This window comes from Rattus rattus, chromosome 18, assembly GCF_011064425.1.
Source record: "Rattus rattus isolate New Zealand chromosome 18, Rrattus_CSIRO_v1, whole genome shotgun sequence".
Classification (NCBI taxonomy): Eukaryota; Metazoa; Chordata; class Mammalia; order Rodentia; family Muridae; genus Rattus; species Rattus rattus.
The window spans coordinates 117,501-132,605 of record NC_046171.1 but is presented as its reverse complement, the minus strand read 5'-3'; the positions used below and the strand labels follow the sequence as shown (position 1 = coordinate 132,605).

Below are 15,105 nucleotides of genomic sequence, written 5' to 3'. Positions count from 1 at the left end.
CTGTCCCCGTCAGCAGCTCTAGATTGATGCTTTTCCATCTCCAAGTCTGAGAGACTCAATCTCACCTGTTCTACAGGACAGCCCCCTCACTCCCAATCTACAGAGAGCGTTTGTGCCACCCCCTCTGTGTGTGCCTCTGTGGGTATGTCTGTGTCTGTGTCTGTCTTGTCCTCTGATGCAGAAAGGCACTGGCCCAAGTGACTGATCACTCCTGACAGCCTGGAGCCGAAAGCACCGGGGGCAGGCGCTGACCTACTTTCTCCTTCCTGGGCTGGAAACATTTATGTAACAGACAGCCACAGGGCCTTCCTGTCCCCATGATGGGTAGGAGATGCCCCAGACCAGCCACAGTGTGATCCAGTTTATGGCCCCTTGCAAATCAACCAGAGCAGAAACAGCTTCCTGTAAAGAGGACTTGGCTCGGTTTATCCAGGGCGTCTGCATAGATGCGTGTTCTTTGCTGTCGCTTGAGTCTCCTGAGTCAAGCTTGTTTCCTGCTGAGATCGTTCTTGATGAGCTCAAGCTGGGGTCCAGCAGTCCTTGGGGCCTATGCAAATGCCACGCTCAGCAGAATTTCCCATCTGCCTCTGAGTTTCGTACAAAGCAGTGAGTAGCCACACGATATCAACTTCCAGAGAGCTGAGCTCCTCCATTCTTGATCTGTCTGGTCTTCTCATGCTTGCCAGCGCCAGCGTATCTCCTGAGAATGGACCTCTGTGTCTCTTGCTTTGAGAAACCCTACTGAAGCCACTCCAACTCCCCACCTCTATCCAGTGCCCCAGCCTCCACTGCTGTCGTCTAAACCACCCTAGTGTATGTGTGCGAGCCTGACTGGCATTGCTGATATTCCTGATGGACGTGAGCCATGCTCTTGCTTGCTTGCTCCCTCCTAAGGTACAGCCCAGAGCCTGTGGAGAGCTCCGTAAGGAGAGCTGCTCGCCAGGAAGCCCTGATTCTGGGCCACCTACGTTGGTACAAAGTCTTCATGTCGACTTCCACAAGCTCTCTCCTCTAGCTGTAATGTCCGCCTGCAGATAATAAACTGACGTCCTAATTTAGCCCCATAAAACTAACCATGGCGGTTGTGGACAGAATAGAGCACGGTGCAGGAAGAACATCTTGGCTTTAGTGGGAGAACTGCAGTCAGAGACTGAAGTCACGTTAGGGAAGGCTGCCAACTGGGCATAAAAGGACGTGGGTGTAGGGGCCTTTCTAGATAGCTGACGGCAAAGACGGGCCCTCAAGGGGGCAGGTCATGCTAACCTAGAGTCTGCTCTCTGCTGGGACAGAAGAGACACTAGAAAAAAAGGAGGCTCACCAGGCTGGGTAGCCCAGTACTGGCTTCCCCTAGAGCTTCTTGAGATGTTTGGCTTCTAGGAGAGGCATCCTTTATGATGAACTAAATTGTGTGGGTTTTTTGTTTGTTTGTTTCGCACGGGCTTATTGGGGTTGGAGATTTACTACAACGAAGGAAACTGAGTCTAAAGGGCTTAAATGCTCTGCCTAGAGTCACATGGTTAGGACCCAACTCTGCACCTCTTCTATGGTGGTGACCAGCATACCCACTCACCTGGAAGCTGAGTCCCAGGAGGTCAGAATATGGTTCTAGGTCCAAAGAAGAGTACCCATGGTCACAATTGTGCCTTCTTCTTGTTCCAGGTGACGCCATCTGGGCCCCATCCATCCTTCCTCACAGTACCCTCAGCACCTTAAGCCACCACCCTGAGCTACATTTTGGAGGGAAGATGGAATCTAAGGTCTCGGAAGGTGGCCTGAACGTAACCCTGACCATCCGCCTACTGATGCATGGAAAGGTGATGTGGGGTGAGGTGGGGCAGAAAGCGGGGCACCAGGGATCTGCTCCGTCCTTCTCCTTATGCTACCCAATCTCAAACCCACAAAGCTGTTACATGTACAGTCCAAGTGACACTTTCCTTAGAGCTGCTCAAGGCTGGTTGACCCTGTCCTTTAATACCCCCATGCTGTCTGCTACAGGTGGGTGCTGTCCTGATAGCAGGAGTCACACCTCCCCACCTGGTACCCTGCCCTCTCTCCTACACTGACAGATCTCAGCATTTGTGCAATCTTCCTGCCAGGGCTAGCCACTAGAACAAGAGTTCTAGAATATCCAGCTTCCTGGAAAGCATGTCCCCTCGCACCCAGGCACTCCTTTTCTGTGGTAGAAAGTGTCCTTCTCTTCCTTCTCGTAGCCCGTCCCCACATGGGATTCTCTACTGACCAGCCCCCAGTTCCTATGACGGGAGGGCTACACAGGACCATTCCCTCCTCCTGTTTCCTGAGCCCATGCCTTGCCCTCCACATGGAACAGCAGCAGCTCTGGCTTTCCCAGGGCTTGCTTAGCTTTGCTCACAGTGAGAAAAGCAGGCCAGACTTTGAAAGAGGTTATTTCCCATGGCAGTAAGTCAGGTGGCCCTGCCCCAATCAACAGAACGTGGTGGGAGCTTCCTGGGGCTGTCCTGTGGGCTGGGACAGGCTGGGGCCACCAATGCAGGTGATCATGTACCCTACAGGCATTGACGTCCAAATGCAGAATGGTGATGGCCATGCCAGGGGCTTCTCCAAATGTCCTACCTCATAAATCAAGGTGACAGTGCTGTGTAGGCAGGGGCACAGTCTCGGGTGACTCTCCCTCTCTCCTTGTTTATCTAGAAAGCGTCTGACTCTCTGTGCCTTGCTCCCAAGCAGTTGGTTGATCGAGCTCAGCTCCATCTCTGGTCACCCTGGCATAGAGGAGCTGGACAGCCCAACACAGACCCTTCTTCTAGACTAAAGTTTCAGCTCTCCCTTGGGGCAGGTTATGATTCAGTGCTCTGGCGTACACAAGGCCCTGGTTCCATTCCCTAACGCTGTACAAGCTTTAATTCCCCCTCATGCTAGATACACCGTTTCAATACACCCACTGTTTCTTGAAAGCATCAGCCCCAGAGTACCTTGTGACATCATCTTCTGTGATTTTTTTTTTCCCTACAGGAAGTTGGAAGCATCATCGGGAAGGTAATTATTGAGGGAACTGCGCCTTTCTCGGTTCTCTGTGAGCTGACAGACCAAGACAGCAGTAGCCCCTGGTGCTGACTGGCCCCAGTCGTTACACAGGCCCTGACAGGCACTATCCTAGAGGAAGTCAGAATCCCAGGGAACTCTGCCCTGGTAGCCCTGTTCATGCCTCTTTTTGTTGGCTCTGGGTGAGCCACGAACATTCTTCCTCGGCCCTGGCAGAGCTCCAGCTGGTCACTTTACGGCTTCCTCTTACCACTGTGGTGTCCTGTACCTCTAGGTTTCAGACCTAGGAAGCATTTGTGCCCTTCTACTCCTCTTTCTGCAGTGAAAGCAAAAAATGCTTCCAGGGGTAGGGGAGTGCAGGGGATCAAAAGCCCACTGTGTGAGAGAGGAGAGGCTGCCCTCCTGGCATGCTCAGTAGGGGAGCTTCTAACTGCTCAGTGTCCCAACTCCTCCTTAACCTTTCTTTGGAAAGGGCTTCTCAGGGGCGACCACTCATGAGCATCCCTGGTTCAAACACCCTAACTCCTGCCAGGCATCATGCCTGCTACTGTATCTGTAGCGCTGTCATAGCAACGGGCCTGAGTCTGATAAAGCTCACCCACATGGCCAGCTCCACCCCTGGGTGACTGTACCGCCCTTGCCATGCCTCAGTTTCTTCATCTGCGATGGCCCTGGATTGTGTGGCCCAGTGAGTAGAGAGACAGGGACAGGCAAGGACAGGGAGCACCTGATCCCCTTCACTGTGCTAGCAGCCAGCTGTGTTAAGTGCAGGGACCGTCTATGCACCTGGCAGTGACAGACTTCCTTGTGTGTCTCCATTCCAGAAAGGAGAAACAGTAAAGAAGATGCGTGAAGAGGTGAGTGTGCTCTGCCCTAAATGCTACCCCATCTCCAGGTCAGCTTGGCCAGGCCCTGGGGGTGGGGTGGCACTGCTCGTGGCTCTCATGGGCCTGCCCTTGTATCAGAGATGAGAAGCAAGGAGGGGCAGTCCTCTCTGACATGCTACACATACAGCACAGCTTATAGAGGGCGTAAGCTCTCCTAGGGGCCACTGGGACTCATACTAACTAAAATTCCAGCCAGGTGGTGGTGGGGAATCCCAGCACTCAGGAGGCAGAGGCAGGCAGGTCTCTGAATTTGAGGCCAGCCTGGTCTCCAGAGTGAGTTCCGGGACAGCCAGGGCTACACAGAGAAAACTTGTAGCAACAACAACAACAACAACAACAACAAAACAAAAACAAAAAAAACCCTACTCTGGTAGGGCACGATGGCACATGCCTGTACCCAGCACCAAGGGGACAGAGACAGAGACCAAAGAACGGAAGCCCAGGGCTGTTCTTCACTACAGGGAGTTTAAGGCCAGCTTGGTTACATGAGACCCTGTCTTAAAAGCCAAGAACAATACCTTAGAATTTCCAATTTCATGGGGATTCCTGGCAAGGATTTTATTGTTTAGAATGAGATTTTATTTTATTCAAGCATGCCTCCGCCCTAGTGTCTGTGCTCACGGTTGTCTGCAAGCCTGGAGAAGCCAGACCCGCACAGGACAGCTTTCGTCTTCTGCCAGCTACCTCTCTTCTCCTCTCACCTTAGAGTGGCGCCAGGATCAACATCTCAGAGGGAAACTGCCCAGAGAGAATCGTCACCATCACAGGCCCAACGGACGCCATCTTCAAGGCCTTTGCTATGATCGCATACAAGTTTGAGGAGGTAAGGCACAAGTTAGCATCTGCCTGAGGCCCAGTCCCAGCTGCCCCCCGAGCTGCCCCCCAAGCCTGTTCATCCCTTCGTCTTACCTGGTTGAGGCACTGGCTTGCTTTGTGACAAGGCTGCCTTAGAGTTCTCATCACCTTCAGTACCTCAGGTGTTCATCCTACCTCTGTCCAGCTCGTGAGGGCCAGTGCCCTTCCTGCTTCCTAAAGGTCTCCCATGGGCACAGTGGGAAGCCCACCTCTTATGTTTCCCAGGCACCGTGGGTAGCCTCAGAGCACAGGCCTCCTACCTCCCAACATAGCTGCTGTTGTGTCTCTTGTCTTCACACCTTCAGGGCCCAGCTAGCACAACTCTGACCTCAGCTACACGCACTGCAGCACAGCCGTACCATGCTCCCCCTCCACCCCAGAGAGTGTCTTAGCTGGAAGCAGAAGTGCATTTTTGTGCGTGTAATATATCCACATACATGTGTGATAGTTCTGTGTGCTCGGTGAGCTACTCTTCATGGTTTTCCTATTTCCGCTGAACGTTTATTCATACATGGTGATGACCAAGCTGGCATATTTTTTCTGTTATCAATAAGGGTGGTTAAGTTGTCCAATCACGAGGTTGGGTTTGTGGGTATAAGCCAAGACCCCGCTAAATGAGAATGGGAAGGCTGTATATGTGGAGCTCACTATACAGCAGGGGATCAGCCGTGGTCTCTTATTACTGAGGGAGGAGAGCATCACATAATGGACAGAGGGAAGTTTTAGGCTTGCCCTATGGGTGGCTGTGGGTGTGAGAACTGGGGATGACTGACTTCCTCGCAGCCAGTTTCCTACAAGAGTCTGGAGAGCAAGACTTTGCTTTCTCTGGTGGTCCCTGACTTAGGATTGGGAGCAAGCCTTAGAGAAACTATGGATACCCAAGCTTTGACTGCCCTGGGTCGAAGCCACAGAGACTGCTACAGAGGCACCCATGGCTCGGCCAACACGACTCTGCGTGCTCAATCCTCATGGGGCCATGCAAAAGGCTAGCCAATGAGGAAAGGCGTAAGAGCAGATACTCATTCCGCAGGGCTCAGCTGCCTTGGTGTTGCAAGGCCACCTTGACCTTTCTGTTTCTGTGTCATGACTGTCATGTACTGAGTGCACGATTGCATAGGACATGTTGGGGACTCATAGAAAGCACATGGACACTGTGACAGAAGAGGAAGCTGTTCACAGTCCCGGAAAGGTGCTTTGAATCCAAGGGCTCTAAAGCCCAATCCAGGCCAAGAGAACCATCTAGGGACTGTGAAGTTCACCATTAGGGACCTGGTAGGTCTCTCCTTGAGATGGTGCGTACTTGCTCTTCGGATCCCAACATAGCAGGAAGTAGTCACAGCGGCACAGATCTAGTGTTCAGATGCAACCAGAAGCAGTTAGGGCTCAAGCAGTCTTTTCTCTGGTAAAGGCCATCAAAGAATGCTCTGCCACAGTGGTTCTCTAAGCAGTGGGCTAGTGACTTCCAGGAGGTTAGACCAGCCTTGTTTCGAAACATCTTCCATGAGGCTTTGAAGAGTTAAGGGTCCACATCCAGAATAGTCTCGAGTCTTTTCTGCACTGCCTGAGAATACATCTGAGTCAAATGGGACCAGGTTTGCCCTGGCCTGGAGGCAGTGATGTCTGGCAGAGGCTTCTGGAAGCCAGAAAGGAGTTGTTGCTCAGCAAAGGGTCTGGACGAGGCTCTGTCGTCACGTGAGGCACGATTTGGACTTGCAGTCCCTGCTGCTGCTGTGGGAAAGTTGTGAAATTTACAGTTACTGGGTTGACAACTGTAGTGATTGCCTTCCTAGAAGGAAGATAAGCTAGCCAAGGCATTTGGGGACCGTGTAGAGCCAAGTATCTATGTCACTGATTGAACCACCACTGCTGGACTTCTCTATGTCTCAGTGGATGGAACCAGATTGACCAGTGTTGACCTAAGCTCTAGGAACCAGTGGGACTCTGGGAGATGGAGGGTTATGACTACTGTTTCGGGTTATCTAAGCATGGAATTAGAGTAAATATCTTCTGTCCCTGTTTTAATAAATTAAGGAGAGATGAGGGAGGAAGGTGCGTTCTGAGTGGATGACAAGCCAGGACTGTGTAAATGAGGGGAGGAGTGAGAGATGCATCGCTCAGCTTCTAGTCAGTGTCATAGACCTGAGCAAATCCAAGTGCTTCATTTCACCTCGGGGAGGGCAGGACTGCTGCTTTTTGAGGCTTCTGGTGGGAGCACAGGGCACAGAAGAATCATCCACCTCATGGCCAGGATTGGCCAGTGCCCTTTAATAGCATACCCACCTCAGAGGAACTAAAATCCCCACAAGGCCCATCTGAGGTGTCCACTACCTCCCAGTAGTGTCAGCCGAGGACTAGGCCTTTACCATATGGACATAGGGAAGGTACGGCCAATGACTTTTTACCTTTAGCCCTAAAGGCTTAGATTCATCCTACAATATAAGATGCATTTAGTCCAAACTCCCAAAGCCCCCAAAGTGGTAACCATTGTAACATCTGTCAGAAGCCTGAGTCTCAGAGAGGATAGAGGCAAAGTTCTGTGAACGCTTACAAAAATCACAAAACAAGTTACATACTCAAGATACAATGGCATAGCGTAGACATTCCCATTTCAACCACTCTGGAAGGAAGTGGGGGTAGCGGATATAGGATGGAACTGAGCCAAAGCAAACAACCCAGCAGGACAGGCATTGAGTCCTGTAGTTATATGTCTGGTGTCCAGAGTCTACTGTGGCAGGACATGAGTAATAAAAGACTGTAAGGACTTGTGTCCTGGTTGGTGGTGGTGTATGTTTTTGCTTGTCTGTTTTTGTCAAACTTAAAGTCATTTGGGAAATGGGAACCTCAACTAAGAAAATGCCTCTATCAAATTGACCCATATGCAAGTTTGTGGGGATATTCTGTTGATTTGATTGATGTGGGAGGGCCCATCCCATTGAGGCTAGGGCCATCCCTGGGCTGGCGGTCTGTGTTCTGTAAGAAAACAGACTGAGCAAGCCATGTAAGCAGCACCCCTCCATGGCCTCTGCATCAGCTCTGCCTCCTGGTTCCTACCTTAACTTCCTACCCTGACTTCCCTCAGCGATGGGGTGTGACCTGAGAGTTGCAAGCTGGAATAAACCCTTTCCTCCCCAAGTTGCTTGTGGTCATAGTGCTTCGCTGTGGCAACAGTAAAGTAACCAAGGCAGACCATAGCTCTGCTACAGACTGCCTGGGCTCCCATTCCTTCCTTCAAAAGTTTGTTGGAAACCCCATGACCCTGGAGTTCTTGCATGCTTCCTGCCCACAAACACCAGCGTGAGCTGTGCATAGCCCCCTGTGTTGCCATTCAGTGTACTGGGGCTCTTTTGCTTCACCTGGAACGAGATCATAGGTGGACAGAAGCTTCAGATGCTGGCCTCTAGCAGCTCGGTGTTTGTCACCACTCGTCAGCAGCCAGGCTTTAGTATTAGCATCCTCCTATAGAGCACAGGCACTGGGACACTTAATGAGTGTTACCGTCCTGATGTGAGGCTTAGGTATCACGACCTTTACTATCAGCAGCCGTGTCGGTCTGAGATCCCAAGGCCCTGAAGACCTGACAGATTCTCTTCTCTTGCCTCTTCCAGTGCTTGCTTTCCCCTCACCCCATCTCTGTCACCATCTCTGTCACTATCACTGTCTCTGTCTTCTTATTTATTCCTCTTTTCTTCTTTTCCTGGTCATTCTCAAACTTCAACTGCTTCTTCAGTTGTCAGTGGCTACTGCCAAGACTTGGGGTGGTGTCACTGGGCAGACTCAACCCAGTGGGTGCTGCCAGCGGGTAAGTCCCAGGCCTCTGCAAATGGCTATTGCTCCAACTGCTGGGAAGTAATTGCAGGCCCTTGGCTCTGAGAAATCAGCACCTAGAGCTCAGGAGCCAGGCACTTGTCCCTAACTGGTCAGTGTGGGAGCTGAGCATTAAAGAGAACTGTGTCTGTGTGTGGGGTTGGTGAGGGTTCAGCTTGTCTGTGGGTGGCACTACACTGGGTCAGGTTTGCCTGTCACTCACTGGATCTTCAGTTACCAGTGGTAGACATGGCATTAGTGACACTGGGCTCCTGTGGTGGCCACAGGATCAAAGGCAATGCTTTCCCAGTCACAAAGCCAAAACAGAGGCCAGCGTTTGTTCCAGGGTCAAACTGTGCCCCTCACCAGGCTCGCCCTCACCAGGCTCGCACAGCCACCATGCTCTGCAGTCTGCTGCTGTCTTTATGTTAACCTGCACTAGTAAAACTGGTCTTTACTGCGGACCCGATGTGCCAACACCAAGGGAGGCAACCCAGGAGACTTGCCACTGAATCCTTGAGTAAGCCCGAGCCATCTGCTTAAGAACCGGAGAAGGAGTGTTTGGGCCAATCACGGTCTCTAAGGTTTATATTTGGGGCTCATTCTTGCCTGGCCACTAGTGATAATAGAATTGCACCCCTTCTGACCAGGTTATAGTTTCTCGGGGCTTGTGACCACAAAAGGTCTGGGACAGCTACTCAGACAGCTCCAGCCAGGGCTGCTCCCTCAGGAACCTCTTGCAGTACATGTCTCAAGGTATCCATGTGCGTTCAGATGGCTGGCGCATGTATAAGGGAAGCCACTGTTTGGCTAATAGCCCTTTTTACCCAAGGCAGCTTAGATAGCAAGAGAACGTTCAGTAGCTTCTAATTAGGGAACCAAACCGTCATACTGCTAGTGACAGGCACTAAAAAGAATGCTTACAGTAAAGTTGGAGAACTGATTAATACTATCAGTAATTTTTAAAAAGGCTTAGAAAGCGCTTTAAAGGCTGTCTGGCATCCCAGGCTATGGGCTCATCTCTTCTTTCTCATGTGGACACAACTTCATGGCACCTAAGTCCCCTCCTGGTTTAGACTTAGGCCATCCTGGATGGGCAAGGCTGTCTTCTTAAAGCCTCTGCTCTGGAAATGGCTGAGATAACATTGCGCGTACACATCTCTGAGCCTATAGTGACAGCGGCCATGCTAACTCTTAACATGTAGTCCTGACATGCTTGCTGTTGCCCGGGTACGAAGAATGTGGCTTCAATTCAGTGGCGCTTAAATCTCTGTGGCCACTGTGTCACCCTCTGCTGCACCTTTGAACATGTTCCTTCTGGACCAGGAAACTGAAGCAGGGCCCTGAGCAGTCCTGGAAAGCACTCTACAGCTGAGTTGAGCTTAGCCTGCTTCTCCCCCCACCCCTCCTCTCTCGTGCACACACGTGTGTGTGCATGTGTGCGTGCGCACGTGTTCGCTGTGTTGTCTTTAAAGTTCATGCCCTTTAGTCTCCACCCAGTGGAGTCCTCATTTCTACCACAGCCTCATCAGTGCCCCACCCCCACCCCACCCCAGTCCACACGGATGCTTCACCAGAATCATGTCCAAGCTCCGCCTGACTCATTCCATGCCGTTTCTGGATTGGCTCTCCAAACGCCGCTCATAAAACAGTTCTAAAGCCTCATTGCCCTCTTAACGGTCTAGCAATATCCCACTCCCCAAAAACCAATGGTCACTGATCATTTTTCCATTAATAACTCGCTAAGATACATCAGCTTCTAAAGAAAAGGCTTATTTTAACTCAGAGTTTTATGGGGTTCATGTCACAAGTATAGTCATGGCTTCGTAGGTTTTAGGACTCAGGTTGTTGGGGTTTCATCATACCATGACAGGAACATGAGATATAGCCAAACCATTCACCCCATAACCAAGATGCAAACAAAAGGAAGGGTGAGGCTGAGCTCCCACACCCCCTTCAAGGACACCCCCACCATGATATCAAGGGCTCCCACCCAGCCCCACCTCTTACAGCTCCCATCGCCTCCCCTATTAGTTACTTTTCTTGCTGCTGTGGTAAAATACCCAAGGAAGAGCAACTAAAGGGAGGAGGAGAAGGGTTTATCTTGACTTATAGGTGAGGAGTACCATCCATCATGGCGGGGGAGGCGTGGCAGCAGGAGCACGAGGCACCTGGTTGCTCTCCATCTGTAGTCAAGGAAGAGATGAGTGCTGCTACTGCATTCATTCTCCTTTTCATTCGGGCTGAGGCCCTAGGCTGTGCTGTGGTGATGATGCTCACATTCAGGCTGTGCTGTGGTGATGCTCACAGTCAGACTGTGCTGTGGTGATGATGCTCACATTCAGACTGTGCTGTGGTGATGCTCAGATATAGACTGTGCTGTGGTGATGCTCACAGTCAGACTGCTGTAGTGATGTTCGCATATAGACTGTGCTGTGGTGATGATGCTCACATTCAGGCTGTGCTGTGGTGATGATGCTCACATGTAGGCTGTGCTGTGGTGATGCTCACATATAGACTGTGCTGTGGTGATGCTCGCATATAGACTGTGCTGTGGTGATGCTCGCATATAGACTGTGCTGTGGTGATGCTCACATTCAGACTGTGCTGTGGTGATGCTCGCATATAGACTGTGCTGTGGTGATGCTCACATTTAGGCTGTGCTGTGGTGATGCTCACATTCAGACTGTGCTGTGGTGATGCTCACATTCAGGCTGTGCTGTGGTGGTGATGCTCACATTCAGACTGTGCTGTGAGGGGCTGGGGATTTAGCTCAGCGGTAGAGCGCTTACCTAGGAAGCGCAAGGCCCTGGGTTCGGTCCCCAGCTCCGAAAAAAAAGAAAAGAAAAAAAAAAAACAGACTGTGCTGTGGTGATGCCTGCATATAGACTGTGCTGTGGTGATGCTCACATTCGTGCTGTGCTGTGGTGATGCTCACATATAGACTGCTGTGGTGATGATGCTCACATGTAGGCTGTGCTGTGGTGATGCTCGCATATAGACTGTGCTGTGGTGATGATGCTCACATTCAGGCTGTGCTGTGGTGATGCTCACATATAGACTGTGCTGTGGTGATGATGCTCGCATTCAGTCTGTGCTGTGGTGATGCTCGCATTCAGTCTGTGCTGTGGTGATGCTCGCATATAGACTGTGCTGTGGTGATGCTCACATTCAGTCTGTGCTGTGGTGATGCTCACATTCAGTCTGTGCTGTGGTGATGCTCACATTCAGTCTGTGCTGTGGTGATGCTCGCATTCAGTCTGTGCTGTGGTGATGCTCACATTCATGCTGTGCTGTGGTGATGCTCGCATTCAGTCTGTGCTGTGGTGATGCTCGCATTCAGTCTGTGCTGTGGTGATGCTCGCATTCAGACTGTGCTGTGGTGATGCTCGCATTTAGAGTATGTCTTCTCACCTCAGTTAAGTCATCTAGACATCTCCTCACAGACGTGCCCAGAGACTGGTCTCCTAGGTAATTCTAGATCCTGTCAAGTTGACAGACAAAATTAACCATCCCATCTCCCAAAAGCAACACAATCTGGAAGCCAAGCCTTTAACACACGTACCTGTGGAGGACGGTCCAGATGGAAGCTATAACAACAACAAATTAGATGAGGAGGTTAGAATGATATCTCAGGAAGAAACCATCCATCCTTCATACTCGCTCCCTACGGTTGTCTGAAATTAGCTCTCAGCTGTTGATTCTAGAGGATCTCCGAGATTAGTGGAACGACTTTTCTGCTATATGGAATACTAGACTGATGTTTGTGCTGTGAGACATGAAGCCAAGGTTTAAGCATCAGTTCCCCGGAGTTTCTCCACTGTGTTTTGTGTTAATGTTGTTGGTGTCCTGTCCTTGAGACTCCTGAACCACTTTTTCTAAGGAGACAGCGCCTCCTGGTGGAAGGTGATGGAACAGTGCCTGGGAAGCAGCCTCAGCCTATGGTGGTAAACAGGGCAGCTGCCTGTAGCAGGACAGAGCATAGCATCAAACAGACCCATCGCAGCGGGGGGAAAAGTATCTGCAGGTAGTGGGGAGCGTGGTCATAGTATTAGTTTGCCTTTGCCCAAAGGATCTCAAGGTATCCCAAGAACGTTATGTTTTATGCCAGGGATTAAACTGAAAGCCTCTCTGAGTTCTAAGTACGTGCTTCACTGAACTACACCCCAAGTCCTGAAAACATTAGTAATTTTAATTGCTACCCATCCTCCTGCTCCCCAGAACACTGTGGTAATAAGGCAGTGTTAGTAATGGACACAGGCTCCTGGAAAGCATGTTCCCCACATTTGGTATAAAAGTTGACGTGCCCCCAAATAAAACCAAGCCATTGTTAGCAGCTTTAAGGGCTATGGCTTTCTGCAAAGAGATGCTTCATTACCTCCAAAAACACACACAGTCTCTGAAACACCCTCCGTCAAGGAGACCGGAAACCATCATGGGGAAGGTTCCCAGGGCCTGAGCCAAGCTTGCCTTCTCATTTCTCCCACCTTTGCTTTGCTAAAAAGGTGACAAGTGGCCTGAAAATGTCTGTTCTGTCTCTTGTAATCTGTCTTTAATGTTTTCAAAATACTAGCTACTCGTCTCCAATCAGTGGCAACATAGCATATGGCAGTCACATGAAAGCCACTGTAGGGATGAAAGGTCTTTCCCCAAGTCCACCTAGGTGGCAACCAGGCTGGGGTGAAGAGAAGGAGAGCTCAATACCGAGTGCTGGGGTCAGATGCAGAGTGGGCAGCAGGCACAGAGGCCTCTGGGTCCTCTCGCTGGATAGGGTCCAGGGCAAGGGGAAATGGGAGAGCTGTGAGCAGGCTGCTCAAATGGATCAGCACGTCAGCCATTTTCCCTGGGGCAACGGAAGAAGCGTCTGGGCAGGAGCAGTGCTTCACTAGAAGCAAGGCTCCCTGGTGATCCCCCAGGAAAAGTAGGGATTCATTTGTTTCTGGATAGTTGGGAATTACAAATGGAGCTAGACATGGGAAAGGCATGCAGTCAAGTTCTGGCCATTTAACCTGGCACTCCACAGGCTCGGGTGTAGCTTTCTAGGGTGGGGGTGTCTATTGCTATCAGCTTCTTTCTCCCAAATTGGGCTACCTCCTCTGTGTTTTCGTGGAAACGGGGCTTGGATTCTCATCTGAGCAGCTATCAAAGCCCCTTGAGAGTGCTCTTCTCCCTGCTCCCCACTGAGCCCACGCAAGTCTGCCTCACACATCTGTCAGTCTGTCCTCATACCTAATAGATTTTCATGCTGAGGCCAGACATGACCCTGTATCTCCTTAACCTATACCCTGCCCTGAATCCACTATGACTCTCCAACCACCCAGCCTTGCAGATCCGTGTGCATAGTTGGTGCACATGGCCGTCTGGCCCATGTCCCCTGTCCCTTCTAAGTCTGGCCTGGCTCTGAAGGTTCTGTGATTGCTGGGTCCACTTTGATCCCTGCCCTCTGTGGGAGAGGACTCCTTGAGTTCTCCCCAGTGTGCAGTGAGGCAGGTACGAGGCAAAGATGCCACACATGTCCCCACACGTGTCCCCACACGTGTCCCACACGTGTCCCCACACGTGTCCCACACGTGTCCCCACACGTGTCCCCACAGTGGTCCCCACACGTGTCCCCACAGTGGTCCCCACACATGTCCCCACACGTGTCCCCACACATGTCCCCACACATGTCCCCCACACATGTCCCCACAGTGTTCCTAAGCCACACAACTGTGCTCACTAGTAGGAGTCCAACACGCCTGTTTTCTCCCCCTCAGGACATCATTAATTCCATGAGCAACAGCCCTGCCACCAGCAAGCCCCCCGTGACACTGCGACTAGTGGTCCCTGCCAGCCAGTGTGGGTCCCTGATCGGCAAAGGTGGCTCCAAAATCAAGGAGATCCGGGAGGTACTGCCTGTCCTAGCGCATGTCTCCCACACAGCCTGTAAGTGCACGAGCTGATGCCACAGCCCCTGGTGGCTCAAGCTGGTGTCCAAATGTAACGGATGATCAATTTGCCAGTAAGAAGTGGGGTGTGGGAAACTTCCACACTGACATGGCCACACAGTGGCCTGTGCCAGGAATAGCCCTGCACAAGAACAGGGGTGGGATACAGGTCCTTGGATGGCAGATTTAGTGCCCAAGTTCAGTGGCTCTGGGCCTGGGCGTGTTCTTGGCCTGAGAGATGCTGCTTTGTCCTTCAGGGATGATTTTAATGGAGTCTGAACCTGATGTGGGTTTGACGTTGAAAATACGTTACTTCCAGGAAGGCTAAGTCCTTCCCTTAACCAAGAGAGCAGTCACCCCTTCTTGATCCCTTCCTGTCCTCTTCTGTGACTAGAAGATGCTAAGAAGCCTGACCCTTGGCCAATGCTTGGTTCACTCTGTGTGGCCCCTACCATTGTCACTAAAGCTTGTGTGGCTCACTTGTCTGGAGGGTCCAAGCAGTCACTTGAGGTTTGTGGTAGCCAGACCTCAAAGAGCAGGCAGGTCCCAGGCTCAGGCTTCCTGGCCTCCATGTGACCTACTTCCATGGAAGAAGAAGAATGCTTGGTATT

General features: G+C 51.2%; 1 protein-coding gene across 9 annotated transcripts in view; it reads left to right on the top strand.

Moving 5' to 3' along the window:
* Positions 1-15,105, top strand: part of Pcbp3 (poly(rC) binding protein 3) — a 199,232-nt gene that overhangs the window by 158,145 nt on the left and 25,982 nt on the right. For all 9 annotated transcript variants that reach the window (XM_032888395.1, XM_032888393.1, XM_032888394.1 and 6 more), the window contains 5 exons: positions 1,660-1,814; positions 2,992-3,015; positions 3,846-3,878; positions 4,615-4,731; positions 14,324-14,455. In XM_032888395.1, coding sequence (XP_032744286.1) covers positions 1,660-1,814; positions 2,992-3,015; positions 3,846-3,878; positions 4,615-4,731; positions 14,324-14,455 — 461 coding nt within the window. The remainder of the gene's footprint in view (positions 1-1,659; positions 1,815-2,991; positions 3,016-3,845; positions 3,879-4,614; positions 4,732-14,323; positions 14,456-15,105) is intronic.